A 16,526-nucleotide genomic window follows, 5' to 3' on the forward strand; every position below is an offset into this window, starting at 1 on the left:
TCTTCGATCAAGGTGCATCTGGCTCCCATATCAGCCTTCCATCCTTGCATCCAGGGTAGATCAGTGTTCTCACATGAGATGTCGATCAGGTTCCTGAAAGGCCTTGAAAGACTCTTTCCACTGGTCTGGGACCCAGTTCCCCAATGGGACCTCAGCCTGGTCCTCTCCAGGCTCATGGATCCACCCTTTGAGCCTATGGCTTCTTGTTCCCTTTCCCACTTGTCGTGGAAGGTTGCATTCCTTGTAGCTATTACCTCAGCTAGATGTGTCTCCAAAATTAAAGTCCTCACTTTGGAGCCCCCGGAACATGGTATTTTACAAGGACATGGTCCAGCTGCGGCCCCATCTGGCGTTCCTGCCAAAGGTGGTGTTGCACTTCCATGTCAACCAGGATGTCTTCCTCCCAGTGTTCTGTCCAAAGCCTCACACGACCAATGAGGAGAGGTGGCTGCACACTCTAGAAGTCAGGGACACCCTGGCTTTCTACCTGGAGTGCACCAAGCCCTTCTGCAGATCGACCCGGCTCTTTATCACGATAGCTGACAGGATGAAGGACCTCCCGGTGTCCTCTCAGAGTATTTCGAATTGGATCACCATCTGCATCCGTACTTGTTACTAGTTGGTGCAGGCTGTGCCTCCACCGATAGCAAAGGCTCACTCGACTAGGGTTCAGGTATCTTCGGCTGCCTTCCTGGCGCATGGCCCTATCCAGGACATCTGCAGGGCGACGTGGTCTTCGGTACACACATTCACGACCCATTAAGCCATCACCCAGCAAGCCAGAGATGATGCTGGATTTGGCAGAGCTGTGTTGCAATCAACACGTCCATGAACTCCTACCTGCCTCCAATGGTACTGCTTGGGAGTCACCTACAATGAAATGGACATGAGCAAGCACTCGAAGAAGAAAAGATGGTAACCTTTCCTAACTGCTGTTCTTCGAGATGTGTTGCTCATGTCCATTCCGTGACCCGTCATCCTTCCCCTCTGTCGGAGTTCCGGCAACAAAGAACTGAGAGAGGGGGAAACTGGGGGCATCCCTTATATCAGCGCATACGCGTGCCACTCCAGATGGTGCCAGAGCGGGTCCCCTATGGATACCACTGAGGGAAAAACTTCTGACACCAGTGCATGTGGCGAGCACACACACCTACAATGGAAGGGACATAAGCAATGCATCTCGAAGAACAGTTACAAAAGGTAAGTATTTTCAGAGCTTTTAATAACATCTCTGCTTGAAAGTAAACAACCTTTTCTGTCAATTTAAATAACTTTTTTTCCCAACAGAACACTGTTCAAACAGGCACTTTAAATAACGCTAAAATGTGAGTCACCATTATAGAGAAAAAAGGCTTCAGTAGACAAGGCAGCATGTTATTTATGGATATTGGCAGGCTTGTGCAACAAGCCTGCCTTCTGAGGAATTTTATTGTTTGCAAGGGAAGAAATCCATATAGAAAGGAGCTCAGCTAGTGATAATGAGCTGATCATTACTGCCTATCTGACTCAATATGTGACATATCTTAACTTTTCTTTAAAGCTGAAAAAAAGTTAGCAGTAATCATCAAATTAAAATCCTGTAAATATTTAGCAAATTCAAAGTGTCTGTTTTGGGACCTTAGTATAAAACTTACTTTCGAAAGCTAAAAGGCTGTTATTTAGAATTATGATTTATTTTAATATTGCAAAGAATGATTGATCACCTTTTTTCAAATGTCTAGTTAAGCTACGTCTTTTTTGTTTTGCATAAGAAACTTAAAACTATCCAGCCACAAAAAGCTTTAATAAAGTAATTTTATGACACTGTCTACTGTTTAGTCAAATGTGTCTGAAGCTATGGTTGTAATAATTAAAACAATTGTATGTCACTTGTGGATTAATATATAGCAACTGCATAATTAGCTCCCATGTTGTGTCAGGTTTCCTAGTCACAGACCTTTGTACGCTGGACCTCAGTTCTATTGTAGGTGTCTGACATTATTTATTATTTCATTAGCATCCAATTTCCTTCTTGGATTCAACAGTAAGGTCAGTGCAATGAGCTGCATAGACTGTGTGTCTTATTCCCCCCTCCCTCCTCTTCTCTCCACCCCCAGCATAGCCACTCATTTCCCTCATTTCTGGCATGTCATAATTTAATATTTAGCAATTATGGCTTGGAACCAAAGGAATAATTATTTCTTAATCATTCTGCCTTTAGGGGTTCCTTTCACGTTTCTGAGGAAAAAAGGAAGTCTTTGGTCACTGGGGGTGAGTGCTTCTGTGTTTTCTTTGTAAGATAGCTCTGTTGTTAAGGCAAGACACTGTGTGTTGAATTCTAATTCCTTTGTGCAAGAGCCAGCCCGTTTCAAGCAATCCAATGACTGGAGGTGTTCGGTATGATTAATAGTGCTACAGTTCTGTGATTGACTAGGTTGACTGTGCTTTCTGTGTGTGTAGAATTCTAAAAGTTGATACACCGTTGATGAGTAACAGTGAAGTTTAATGCTGTAGCGGAGGTGAGAACTGAATATCTTCTCTATGCCAACCAGGTTTTGTCTGGGGTTACATTACATTTCTTAGCTGCTGTGAAGTTCAGGTACTTTTTCTTTAAATATTTATTGTTACTGCAGCACGCTACCCATTTTAGAGCAGGTTTGTGTCTCTGTGATAATTTTTTTAGAATCGAGTTGTAAAATTGGTGTGTGCATTTGAAAGATAGCTATCTTCAAGTGCTAGATGAATATCTATGGGATTTAACTGTTGTGTGTTTTAATTCATATAATTTAATTCTTTGATAAGGTTATCATGTAATTTCATCAATGATAATATATTATGATCGATTTGATAAAACCTCAGAAGTTATGCTTTATTTCTGGCTTTAGAGATGTTGGATTTAAATTAACACTGGATTAGTTATCTATCTCTGTCAAGATTACAAAGAGCTTTTGTTGTGATCCATCATAGGGCTTTTGTGTGATATACTGTATGCAGAAGCTGTTAACAGAAAGAATAGATTAATGGTGTGAGGAAAAAATATCAGATGAACACTAGGTCTTAAAAAGCAATTTCAAATGGCATAGTAAGTTATATATCGTTAATACATTTTTAGCCTCTTGGGGGTGGAGAAGAACTTGTAATTAAAAATTAATTTATTAATTCTTGGCTGTGCTTAAATTAGAACCCAGGGTACTTCCAAAATGTTTTGAAATCAAATTATTTGAATGGGCTCTCTAGAAGAAAAATAATGAGCCCTGGATAATCTGAAGAATTTTTAATAGTGTTACCAGAAAACTCTGCAACTGTCCTCTTTTGAAGTCTATGTATGTATGTTATGTGTAGTAATTTTAAATGATATAGCTAATACAAAGATATACCATAGTTATATAGAAATATAATACAGATAAAATTGTGCATGTATTATCTTTTTAAAATTATGCTACATATTCAGAAGCTTCAGTAGAAGAATGAATACAAGGAGCCATCAGATTCTTCTTGGTTAAGACCATAACAATAAAACTGGACATATATGTACAATATATCTCTAGGTATGTGACTTATATATTTGTGTTAATGTATGCATGGCATATTATGAATTTAATTATTCTTTCATTCTTGCCACAGTAATATATAATTAGATCTTGTGCCCATTTTTGGAAGCCATCCCTTTTGTTTGTAGTAAACTATTAGGGGGAAGGTCTTTTATGTGTTTCTACTATAGTTTAGTGTGATATCTTCAATATCTGAAAAAAAAGTTGTTTTACCATTTTCTGCCTTTAATATTTTCGTTTGGCTTGAAGCTTTATAATGATATTGGATAATCTAGTCTCTAACCTTTTCATCATCTTGTACACTTAATGTATCATGGGCCAGCAAAGAAATTCCTTCAGCAAATATGAAATGGAGAGAAGTTCATATTAAAAATATCTAGAAGCATTATTATTATAATAAAATATGAAATATCAGTTAAATAGTGCAATGTAACATTTGCTATTCTTTAATTCTATTTTGAGTATCCTGTTTGAATGTATTTTAGTTACTTTGGTTTAAATCAAGAATTCTGTTTGTTGTAACTTCGGTGTGTGTTACCTTTAGGAAAATATTTTTACATACTATTTTACTGAAAAATAGCTAAATACATATTTTTAATTTCAAAATTTGCTTAAAATATTTAATTGAAAGGAAATGAATTTTAAAAATTGAAGTGTTACTCTCTATTGACGTCTGGTATTTAACACATGTAACTTATTGAAAAAACAGGGAGGGGTGGTCATGTGTGATGCTGATGCGGGGGATGGGGGAGATGTCAAAGGGCCAGATATGCTACAGGCTTAGGCCTGGTCTACCCTGGGGGAGGAGGGATCGATCTAAGTTACGCAACTTCAGCTATGTGAATAACGTGAGTTGACTGCTGCTGCTCCCCCGTCGACTCTGCCTGTGCCTCTCACCAAGCTGGAGTACAGGAGTCGACGGGAGAGTGCTCGGGGATAAATTTATCACGTCTAGACTAGACACGATAAATCGATCCCCGCTGGATCGATCGCTGCCCGCTGATCCGGCTGGTAGTGAAGACATACCCTTAGTGCTTTACTGTCTTCAGTAGTTCTGCTACTAACGGTAATAAGTGCTTCACCCTGTGACAGGTCTTTGTAGGAATAGGCCCATAAAATAGTTTATTTTCTTAGACAAAAATAAATTACAGCTAATAACAAGCTAGACACCAAGTAAATCTATACATCTTTGTTAATTAAATATGGGTAAGTTTGTTGGGAGCTGATAGTTGGTTATTTTTGTTTCTGCATTAAAAAAATGTATTAATCTTTAAAGTCACAAATAACACTTTTACATTGTAGATAACATAAAAGTAGGTGCAGACCAGAACTTGAATAAGATGATATGATTAAAAATAATTATTGCATAACAAATTGAAACTCATTTGCTGTCGATTTAAGATACAGAAATCCAGAAATGAAGAGAGAAAAACCTCTTAAATTATGGATTTTTAAAAAAACTTAACCCTATTTAGACTTGCAAGTCAGAAAATAATCTAAGAGAACTGCAACAAATAACATTCCCACTTAACAAAAGTGTGGATGTTGGCAAAATGTGGATGCTGTTTATCTCACCTGAAGCATTTGCAGGTGGTGTTAACAAAAAATTAGAAGGCTTTGTGCTGAATGCTCCATCCTAATAGCAAGGGTAAGAAGGACATTCAGCACATATCTCAGCATTTACTGTTTACAGAGGACCAGTGCAAAGTCCTTCATCTTGCAGAATTCTTCACACTGTAGAAGCCCATCCCCATCGTAGTCCTGAGATGGGGTGTACAGGTGAAGTTGATGCAAAGTTGACCTTCCACATGTCCTGCCCACTGGAAGTTTGTGCTCAATACGAGTTCCTAATAGGTCTGCACAGAAGGGAAAAGTTTAACTTATACTTAAGGAGTAGCCCTCTCTTCCTACCTGTATAAGCACAAATCCAGTGGTCTGGAAATCCCCAAGTCCCCATAGGCGGCATGGTGGGGAAGCAGTTTCTATTCAAGCTTATACACTTGCATGCAGAGGAATTTAAAGTGTAAATCTCCTAGTAACACTAGTTGAAGTAATATGCAGTTATAGGACATGAGCCCAGTACTGGTTTGTTAGACACATAATTTTAACTTTTAAATGTAGTTAACACACTACTAAATTTCACACACCCAATTTGAGTAGACTAGTATAATGCAGGTTTCTCCAAAGTGTAAATATTATATAACTTCAGTGATAGCTTGGTACTAGGCACCATAATTAGGCGTTTACACGCTTGCCTTCTTCTCTGAAATCTTGTTGCTACCACTGTGGAGCTGCTCTGGCAAGATATCAGAATTTGTCCCTAAATCTGAGGCTGTGATATCAACAATACACAATAAATCCATGGCTGCTAAGTTTCCTGTAATGTCATGAATGTTACTTCAGTACTTGTATAGTAGAATATTTTGAAAGTTAAGTTAATCACTAAAACTTGCAATTTTTGGGGAAACTTTATTATCCATGGTTCAGTAAAAGAAATATAGTCTTTTGGGGTTTTTTGGGAGGAGGGGAGTAGATTCCTAAAACTTCCACCACCACCCCTCTCCCCCCCTGTCCCCCCCACCTCACTTTCATAAAAGAGACTTTGAGTTTCATATGCTAGCAACTTTCAGAGTATCCCAAAATGCATTATAAAGCAATGAGTTGGGTACTGGTAGTGCGTGACTGTGTAGGCAGACACGACTGTTATGTACTCTATTGCTGTTTTTTTTTTTTAATCTATATAATAAATTTGACTGTCATAAACTTTGAAATGTAACATTCTGCTAGCAGTCTGAGAATGCTTGATTGAAAATTGGGGCTGTACAATGCATTAGTGGACTGTGTATTTTAAAACATAGGTAGCAAGAATCATGACAATATTAAGGCACAAAAAATATATTAAAGAAAATATAGGTCTGATTTAAATCCGTTAAAGCAAGAACATTCAGTGCTACTTTTTCAGCACACTGTGTAGGGATATAGATACATGACTTTCGTTAACATTAAGGAAATACTATCAAGGTTGATAGTCCCCAAATAGAACTTAATCAGAAGTAACTTTTTAAAAGTCCTCTTGATCTGGAAGATTCTATGAGCTTTCCAAGAATAAGACTGAAATGTAGATTAAATACCAGTGAGTTTTGTGGGCAGCAAGTCAGCAGCAAAGGTGGAGCATTTGGGTTTTTTCTCAGTTATATGTACATTTGCATCCTTCCACTCTTCCTGTCTGACTGTCCCTGATAGGAAATGTGACCTATTTCCTGACAATTGGGGTTTACATTTGTCACAAGATTGCAGCAGTTTAACATTTTCCCATACTCCTTACACTTCTGAAATAATTCTGTAGGCCAATTCTGCAAGGGAAAATAATGCCTGTGCCTGTGCTCATGATAGGCAAGCCATTTGTCCGTTTTTAAGCTGGACAGTCCTGCTTTTTTAAAGTTTGTCCTGGGTCCGGTATAAGACAAAACAAGATGTGGTTTTGTCCAGTTTCAGATGGTGAATGCCATTTTGAAGAGTGCGCCACCCTGCCCCCACCTGTGTGACATCGCACGTGTGATGTGCGCAAGGTCACATGGGGGGCAGGGCGCTCTTCAAAATGGTGTCCCCCATCTGTGTGAATATTTTGAAAGTTAAGTTAATCACTAAAACTTGTAATTTTTAGTAAAAAGTTGTATTTCTTTTGCTAAACAGTGGGTGTTGTGGGAGGGGGAGATTCCTAAACATTCCATACACACCCTATTTTCATAGAAGAGACTTTGGGTTTCATATGTTGGCAACTCTCAGACTATCCAAAAGAGCTTTATAAAGCAATGAGTTGGGGTGCTCCCCAAAGTGTTCCTTCAGCATTAGGAGCAGAATGAAACTGACATAATCCTTGTCATTTTAACAGTATTGCTCCTACTGGAGATGTAGTGCATGTACAGGGCAGAAGTGCCACAGACAGGTTCCTCTGCAGCTGCCAGAGGCATTTGAAAAAGGTAAGAATGAGGAAGAAAAGTTAGCTGCTGAAGGCTTTTAGAGGACAGAGGATGCATCTGTGCCTGCATGTAACATAGTGGATTAAGTAACTATATCTCACTTTTCAAAGGTACACCTCTACCCCGATATAACGCTGTCCTCGGGAGCCAAAAAATCTTACCGTGTTATAGGTGAAACCGTGTTATATTGAACTTGCTTTGATCCACCGGAGTGCGCAGCCCCACCCCCCTGGAGCACTGCTTTACCCCGTTATATTCGAATTCGTGTTATATCGGGTCGCATTATATTGGGGTAGAGGTGTAGTTCATTCAAATGTCATTAAATTGGTTTTAAAAATGTGTTCTCTTTTTTCACCAGTGCCATTATACATTGTGGTAGGAATTAAACAAGGAAAAATCAGATCCAAAGCATTTTCACTGCTTTAAAAAAAATTGGTGACATCTGTCAGAATTTAATGGCTATTGTAATGAAAGCATAGCACTTAAAGACTATTAACTCAATACATAAAGGATCACATTGTGACTAGCCTTTATGCAGTATGAAGGTGGCAGAGGAGTTTTCAAGGAGCTTCCTTTCTCCAGGCATCCCATATAAGGGTCAGTCACAATCCCAGTCTCTGTATTTGAGGAAGCTCAGGGATTGCTCCCTTTGAGGGTAAACACTACTACAAATGGGGTGGGGAGGAGGCAGAACCTGGTCCCACTCCCTTTGCATACTGGCATTGGTGAGAGACCTGTCCACAAGGTCTCTATAAAGAACATGGGATTAGGTCAGTTCCACATAATCCTCAGTGTAGACCTGTACCACCCCCTGCTTCACCCACAGCCTCAGAGGTGAGAGGCTTTGTGTGAGCTGACATAGAAAAGAAAACTCTTTGCCCCTTTAAGGATTGTACACACACCCTTCCCTTCCTCATGGGCCTTCTACCTCCTCATGGGCTTGATGAAGGGAGGGGAACCTGTTGACTTCTGCATACCCAAGGGGAGGGGCTTATAAAGTCTTCCGCCTGCCAGGAAGTAAAACACCTTTGGGGATCAGAGAAGGACTGGGTTTTGAGGCCTTGTTGTAGGCATTATGTCTAGACATCTTTTTGCGGCTGCAAAGGAATTTTTCCTTCTCTGCCAGATTGTTCTGGGCAGGGCAGGTTTTCTTGCCTTTCTCTCAGTTGCCTCAGCAGGTGGGCAGATTCGGCTGTAAAATTTCTTTTTGTTGCAATTTGGCAGGTGCCCAGTGCAGCTAATCATTCAGTAGGGGGTCTGATTCCCTCATAAAGTGGAACTGGGTGCAGATTGGGAGAAGGCATCTCTGAAAGGGGAATAGGTTCAGGACTCCTAATGACTGCTACAGCAGAGACAAAACCCTCCTGTCCACCCCTTAGCCCTTGTATTAGGGGAGGGAAATGGGGGACCAGAAACAGTGCTGGGGCCAGGTTAATGGGGGGGGGGGGAGGCTGTGATGGCAGCTTCCCACCCTGTGAACAAAGGAGTGGCAGGCAGATAGCAACCCTCCACCAGATGGTATGGATTAGAAATGAGGGATGACCTGCACTGGGTGAGTTATTGCTGGCTAGTTCCCAGATATGTTATTTAATAAAGTTGTGGCCTTGTTAAACTTCATTCCTGGTGGCTTGTCTTATCTTTCTTTGGTGTCTGGGAACAACACCTGCAAGGTAAAATTTGACCCCAAAAAGACACCCTCCACTAAGGCTTGGTGTGTAGACTACACAGTTTTGGTTAACCATACAGCATTGCCAACTCTTGTGATTTTCAGCACGAGTCTCAAGATCTTTGATATTTTCCTTAAAGCTTTATAGGTTCATGTGATTGTGTGAGGATCTCAGCTGTCGTTTAAAAATAAAAAACCAGCCCTCATGGTTGTAGAGAAAAGCTTGAAAGTATGAAATGAGTTCATCCCAAGTTCTCAAAAAACAGAAGGTAAAGTAAAGGAACTCCAAATTTATTTATTTGTTTAAAAATCAATCCCCAATTTTATTTTATTTTTAAATTAAATTATTTTGTGTATTTTTTTTTTAATTTCTCTTGGACAGAGCCAATGTCTGACAAGTTTATGCAAATATCAGTCCTCCTTTGTAAAATGAGTTTTATCATGTAAACCCTTTAGACAATTCAATTCCACTAAATATACTGACAGGTGCCGTTATTATTTAAAATTTTTAGCTAACTGCTAAAGATTACATAACATAGACTTTAATTGCATTTTATTATTCTTGTTGTTACACACATTTATAAGAAACTCATCAACCCACCATCTGAGGGCCGAAGTTTGATCTATATATATATATATTTATTTAAATTTAATCACATTGTTTCATCACTGGTGTAAAATCAGTGGGAAAAATAAAACTATATAACATTCAGTCATACCTTGATTGGACAATTAAATATTAATAAATAAATAAAGAAGACAGAGAAAATATCCACTTGATGTCAATTGATTAACAGATTTACAGATTTTTTTGCCTCCTTTATATCCATGAACAGTGAGAGCTGTCAACTTTCTTTTATATATAAATTTTTACTAGTTATGCTTTTGGAAGTTTGAAAATGAAGTTTCTTTCCATACTGAATTTTACCTCTACAGACGTCCCCCGGGTTACACAAACCCGGGTTACGCAAACCCAACTGACGCAAACCTGCACTTATGGAAAAAGTTCCGTAAGCTAGAAATGCAAGGTTTTTTATTTTATTTTATTTTATTTTATTTTTGTTGTTGTTGTTGTTGTTTTTTGCGTAATGGTTGGGTATACTTTTCCAACTTATGCAAAATTCGAGTTATGCAAGGCGTTCTGGAACAGAACGTTTGTGTAAGTCGGGGAGCGTCTATATTTAATAATAGTCACTGATTTTTCCCCCCTGTGTTTTTAATAGAACAGTTGAATCTGCTTCCATTTGTGCACACAATAGCATCATTAATGAAGTAATCAGGAAGGTAATTAATATTTAATTGGTTCTGAAGAACATTACTCATACATTGGATGTTTCGTTTATATGTACAACAGACTGACACATTTATTTTCTATTATGGAACCATAAGAGTGAATCCATAGTTAATTTCAAATGTGTTGTATTTGCTAGATCTCAATCAGGACTCTTGCATCGGTTTTATTGAGTTATGCTGGGTTAATAGAAATGATATTTGCTATAGAAAAAAATAAACTTCTGGAAACTAGCAAATTCTCCACAAATTTATCTTCATGAGTAATTCTGTAAAAATAACACATGCTGTAGGCATAACTTGCTGGTTTGGAAACTCCTTCCCTACAAATGTTTCAGTCCCAGCCTGCAGGTGCTCCTGGAGTGTTTGTGAGATTTATAGGGACTCCTGAATTATTTACAAACTTCAGGGAACTAGCAAGAACACTCGGGCAGGATTCCTGCAGATTGACAAGTACTATAGGAAGAGGGAGCAAACTAGGTGATGGCCAAATCTCCTTCTTATAAGCTTCAGAGATGTCCCAGGTCCACCTGCTCTTTTTCTCCAAATTGTAGTGACTCCTTCTACATCAAGTTTTCATTCATTAAAGAAGAGGGGGGGGAAAGACCCTCAAGAAATTCCCAAACAAAAATGGAATTAGAGTTGTAAATAGTTTTAATTTAAAACAGCATTATGAGACTGTTGTAGACATAATGCAAAACGCATGTAAAAATTACAAAGTTCTGATTTAGGGTTTAAAATACAATGCTTAATTTTTTTAACTCAACTCCAAATTTCCCAACAGAGTCAGCAATTTAGAAGTGTGTAATTAGAGTTCAAAACACTTAAATATCGGAAAATCTAGAAATACTCACTTAAGATTCCAGTATAAGCTTTAATGCAGTCCTCCTACCCTCTACCGCCAGTACACCATCTAGCTTTCATCTATAAGCCAAAAACTTCCACTCTGCCAGAGAAAGTGCTATAGACCCACCTGTAAACTGACCATGGAAAAAGTCTCCTCTGCTGCAAAAGGCAGTTAATTTATTATTTTATGCCTCCATCGGTTGGAACAGCCTGAGGATGCTCTACCACAAATGGAGTGAGAAATCTCTGCTTTTACCAGATACATTTTAAGCCGAGCTAACTGTCTCACTGCTAATTCACTGACTCCCCACTTGGAAAGGCAACTCCCATCTTTTCATGTGCTGTAATATTTATACTGCTTACTGTATTTTTCACTCCATGCATCTGAGGAAGTGGGTTTTAGCCCACGAAAGCTTATGCCCAAATAAATTCATTAGTCTCTAAGGTGCCACAAGGACTCCTCATTGTTTTTGCTGATACAGACTAAGACGGCTACCACTCTGATTTGAAAAAGGGAGTATGACTTCCTCCCATAAATCAAGAGGATTTGCCCATTGGATTTTGCCTGAATAAGGAACTAGTGTGTCGAGAAAGATACAATTACAGTACAAAAGAGGGTTTTCCATCTTTTTCAGAAAAATATGAATAGTAACAAAATGTTCATAGTATCATTGACACAGTAGTCAGATAAAAGTTCACAGGGTTAAAAATCAGACTCAAACATACAGGTTCATGTAACTAACCTTTCAAGCCAAAGAAATCCCTTCTTCACCTAAATGTGAAGGTATTTTAATCTTGCCAGTATTAATGACTTGATTGGATGTAATGATCTGTACCAAAATAGTTAAGGAAAGCTATAATAATGCTTCTGTTTAATTTCTTCACAGGTGTGCTAGCCCTCTGATATCTCAAAATGCCATTAGTGAAAAGAAACATAGACCCCAGGCACCTGTGTCACACGGCACTGCCCAGAGGCATCAAGAATGAACTGGAATGTGTCACCAATATCTCCTTGGCAAATATAATTAGACAACTGAGTAGTCTAAGTAAGTACATTGTACTATTAACTTTACAATTCATTTCAAACTAAAATGTCATTTGCTTACAGTTTTTATAGATGAAACAGATCCACATTTTCAAATTTAAAATGAAACAAAAAAGCCTTATTTCTCTATCAACCTTGTATTACACAAACTGCTCTGAACCTTATGTTTTCTTTTGTTATCATGTAAATTAATTTAGTGCTCATGAAAGGTGCTGACTGACAGTTCTGGAGACGTAAGCCTCCACAAAACAGGTAGATAACAGGCAAAGAGCACTCTTGGCTTTTCCAAATTTACAATGTCAGTGTCTCTGTCTTAACATTACTGACTGAGTGAACAGTAAAGTTAGCATCAGAAATGAACAGCACAGTTAGCATGCTTGAAAATATAGCTGTCGTGTTGAGGAGCAGTTTCTTCTGCCTCTATCATCCCAACCACCTTTCATCATTTCCTCCCCCTTATTGATTTCCACTTTATACTTGTTCTCCCCCCTCCTACTGGGAATTGTGTCCCTTCAAGGGGCAAAAAATTCTGGAAACTTGATATCAAGAATAAGGAAGGCATAGGACTGACAGGGTGGGAGGGATAGTTCAGTGGTTTGAGCATTGGCCTGCTTAAACCCAGGGTTGTGAGTTCAATCCTTGAGGGGGCCACTTAGGGATATGGGGCAAAATCAGTATTTGGTCCTGCTAGTGAAGGCAGGGGGCTGGACTCGATGACGTTTCAAGGTCCCTTCCAGTTCTAGGAGATAGGATATCTCCACTAATTTATTATTATTTATTATTATTATTTATAGGAGTTATCATGGACCCTCGTACCTGCTCCTATTGTAGTCAGTGATTATTTTATCATTGACTTCAGTGAGAGCAAGATTGGGCTAAAAAATGATCTTTCCCAGTAACAACCCTCAAAGGTATTCAGCTATATGGCACTACAGTTAGTCAAAGTTAACAGTAAGACATGGCCTTCTAGCCATATAAGTCAGTACTGGCTAACCAAATGCAATTTTTGAGTAAGTAATAGGACATAATTGGACTTATGTTAAAGTGTAATTATGCTATGGCCTTAATGTATGGTTTGTTAGGCTTGAAGCTGACAGTAAGTGTTATCAGTCACCTAATTATAACAGTATTACACAATACAAACACTCTGGATTATGTTGTGATCATTAAGAAAATCTATGGTAAAAAGGAGTTCAGGAGAGTTGGCAGATTCTCAAAGAGATAATATTAAAGGCACAACAACAAACTAATCTGATGTGAAGGAAAGATAGAAAGAATACTAAGAGGCTAATATGACTCATTAGAAGCTCTTTAATAACCTGAAAGTAAAAAAGCAATCCTACAAAAAGTCGAAACATGAACAAATGGCTACAGTTGAGTACAAAAGAATAATACAAGCATGAAGGGACAAAATGAGAAAATCTAAGATACAAAACAAAGGACATAATGTAACCCACACACCTTTTGGGTGTGGTGTTCTGTCCCATCTAGTGGCACTCAGACCACTTAGAGAGAGAGTTAAATGATTCTGCTCTACAGCCTTAGCTAGCAGCCTTTTGGCTCCAGAGGTCCCCAGTTCGATCCCGCCTGCCACCATAAGAAGAGGTTCTATAAATACATAAAGAGCAAGAGAAAGACAAAGGGAAGTGTTGGCCCCCTACTTAGAGGGAAAGGAGAGCTAATAATGGATGATATTAAGAAGGCTGAGGTGTTCAATGCCTACTTCGCTTCAGAATTCACTTAAGGGTACTTAAGGAACTACCCAAAGCAATCTTGGAACTGTTAGTGATTATCTTCGAGAACTCTCAGAGGATAGGCGGGGTCCCAGAGAACTGGAGAAGGGCAAACATAGTACTTATCTTTAAAAAGGGCAACAAAGAGGACCCGGGGAATGATAGACCAGTCAGCCTACCTTCAATACCTGGAAAGATACTGGAACAAATCATTAAACAATTAATTTATAAGTACCTAGAGGATAATAGGGTAATAGGTAATAGCCAACATGGATTTGTCAAGAACAAATCCTGCCAACCAGCCTAATTTTCTTCTTTGACGAGGTTACTGGCCTAGTGGCTGGGGGAAAGCAGTAGATGTATGTCCTTTTTAATAAGGATTTTGACACAGTCCCACATGATATTCTCATAAGCAAACTAGGGAAATTTGATCTAGATGAAATTATTATAAGATGGGTGCATAACTGGTTGAAAAACCATACTCAGAGTAGTTATCAATGATTTGCTGTCAAACTGAGAGAATCTAGTGGGATCCCACAGGAGTCCGTCTTGGGTCCAGAGCAGTTAAATATTTTGATTAGTGACTTGGATAATGGAGTAGAGAGTACACTTATAAAAATTACAGGTGACACCATGCCGGAAGAGGTTGCAAGCCCTTTGGAGAACTGGATTAGAATTCCCCAAAATGACTTGACAAATTGGAGAATTGGTCTGAAACCTCCAAAATAAAATTCAAGAAAGAGAAGTGCAAAGTACTGCACCTAGGAAGAAAAAATCAAAAACACAACTACAAAATGGGGAATAACTGGCTAGGCAGTAGCACTGATGAAAAGGATCTTGGGGTTATAATGGATCACAAATTGAATATGAGCCAACAGTGTGATGCAGTTATGAAAAAGGCTAATGTCATTCTGGGATGTATTAACAGCAGTGTCATATGTAAGACATGGGAGGTGATTGTCCCACTCTGCTTGGTGCTGGTGAGGCCTCAGTTGGAGTACTGTGTCGAGGTCCAGGCACCACACTTTAAGACAAATATGGATAAATTGGAGAGAATCTAGAGGAGAGCAACAAAAATGATAAATGGTTTAGAAAACCTGACCATGAGGAGAGGTTAGAAAAATGGGCACATTTAGTCTTGAAAAAAGATGACTGAGGAGGAGACCTGATAACAATCTTCATATATCTTAAGGGCTGTTATAAGAAGGGTGGTGATCGATTGTTTTCTATGTCCACAGAAGATCGGACAAGAATTAATTGGCTTAATCTGTAGCACAGGAGATTTAGGTAAGGTATTAAGGAAATCTTTCCAAATATACACCTCTACCCCGAAATAATGCGGCCTGATATAACATGAATTCGGATATAACGCGGTAAAGCAGCGCTCGGGGGGGGGGGGGAGAGGGCAGGGCTGCGCACTCCGGCGGATCAAAGCAAGTTCGATATAATGCGGTTTCACCTATAACACGGTAAGATTTTTTTGGCTCCTGAGGACAGCGTTATATCGGGGTAGAGGTGTACTGACAGTTAAGTTTTGGAATAAGCTTCCAAAGGAGGTTATGGAATCACCATCAGATTAGACAGACACTTGTCAAGGGTTCATGGCTCAGTGCAAGGGGATGGAATACATTATTTGTTGAGGTCACTGTGACAGTTCCCCCCATAAGGCTTTATGGAATATGCTTATGAATGTATATATGACATAACTAGAATATGTTTTGTGCTACATATACCATGTAACATATCTCTGTAAAGGTTATGATCTACTGAATCTATTAATCCTATTTGTATGTATGTATCATTTTTGTACTTGAAGTTAGGAATATTGGCTGTATACTTGCTTGATTTTAACTAGCCTAGTAGAGCACTTGGTCAGCTTCTTGGGAAAAGTGCAAATTAAGTGCCCAATCAAAAACCACTTAAGCCAACAATGAATTCGAAGACGCCAATCCACATCTGAACCTTCCCAGGAATGTGGCTTGCCCATGTGACTCCATAACTCCATCTTGGAGCTGGACTTTGCATAGGAGTGAGGAAGGGGGTATCCACCCCCAAGAGAAAGTCTATTTAAACCCCTAGGAGACCCCTCCATTTTGTCTTCAGCTGGCTAAAGAGATAGCCTCTCCACCCCCAAGGATACCTGAAAGAAACTGGAACAAAGGACAGTAACTACAGGGGGTGTGAGTGATTGCTGGACCTAGACTAGCAGGAGACTAGTCTGTAAAAGGAAGCTTACTGGAACTGGTGAGGTTTTATTTGTATTCAGTTTCTTAGACATAGATTTGCATGTTCTATTTTATTTTACTTGGTAATTCACTTTGTTCTGTCTGTTACTACTTGGAACCACTTAAATCCTACTTTCGGTATTTAATAAAATCACTTTTTACTTATTAATTAACTCAGAGTATCTATTAATACCGGGGGGGGGGGGGGGGG

General features: G+C 39.0%; 1 protein-coding gene across 1 annotated transcript in view; it reads left to right on the forward strand.

Annotated features, from left to right (window-relative positions):
- Positions 1-16,526, forward strand: part of WASF1 (WASP family member 1) — a 171,379-nt gene that overhangs the window by 93,393 nt on the left and 61,460 nt on the right. Inside the window, exon 2 of the mRNA XM_024194279.1 lies at positions 12,200-12,358. Coding sequence (XP_024050047.1) covers positions 12,226-12,358 — 133 coding nt within the window. The 5' untranslated portion in view covers positions 12,200-12,225. The remainder of the gene's footprint in view (positions 1-12,199; positions 12,359-16,526) is intronic.

This window comes from Terrapene carolina, unplaced genomic scaffold, assembly GCF_002925995.2.
Source record: "Terrapene carolina triunguis isolate 2854851 unplaced genomic scaffold, T_m_triunguis-2.0 Scaffold42, whole genome shotgun sequence".
NCBI lineage: Eukaryota > Metazoa > Chordata > Testudines > Emydidae > Terrapene > Terrapene triunguis.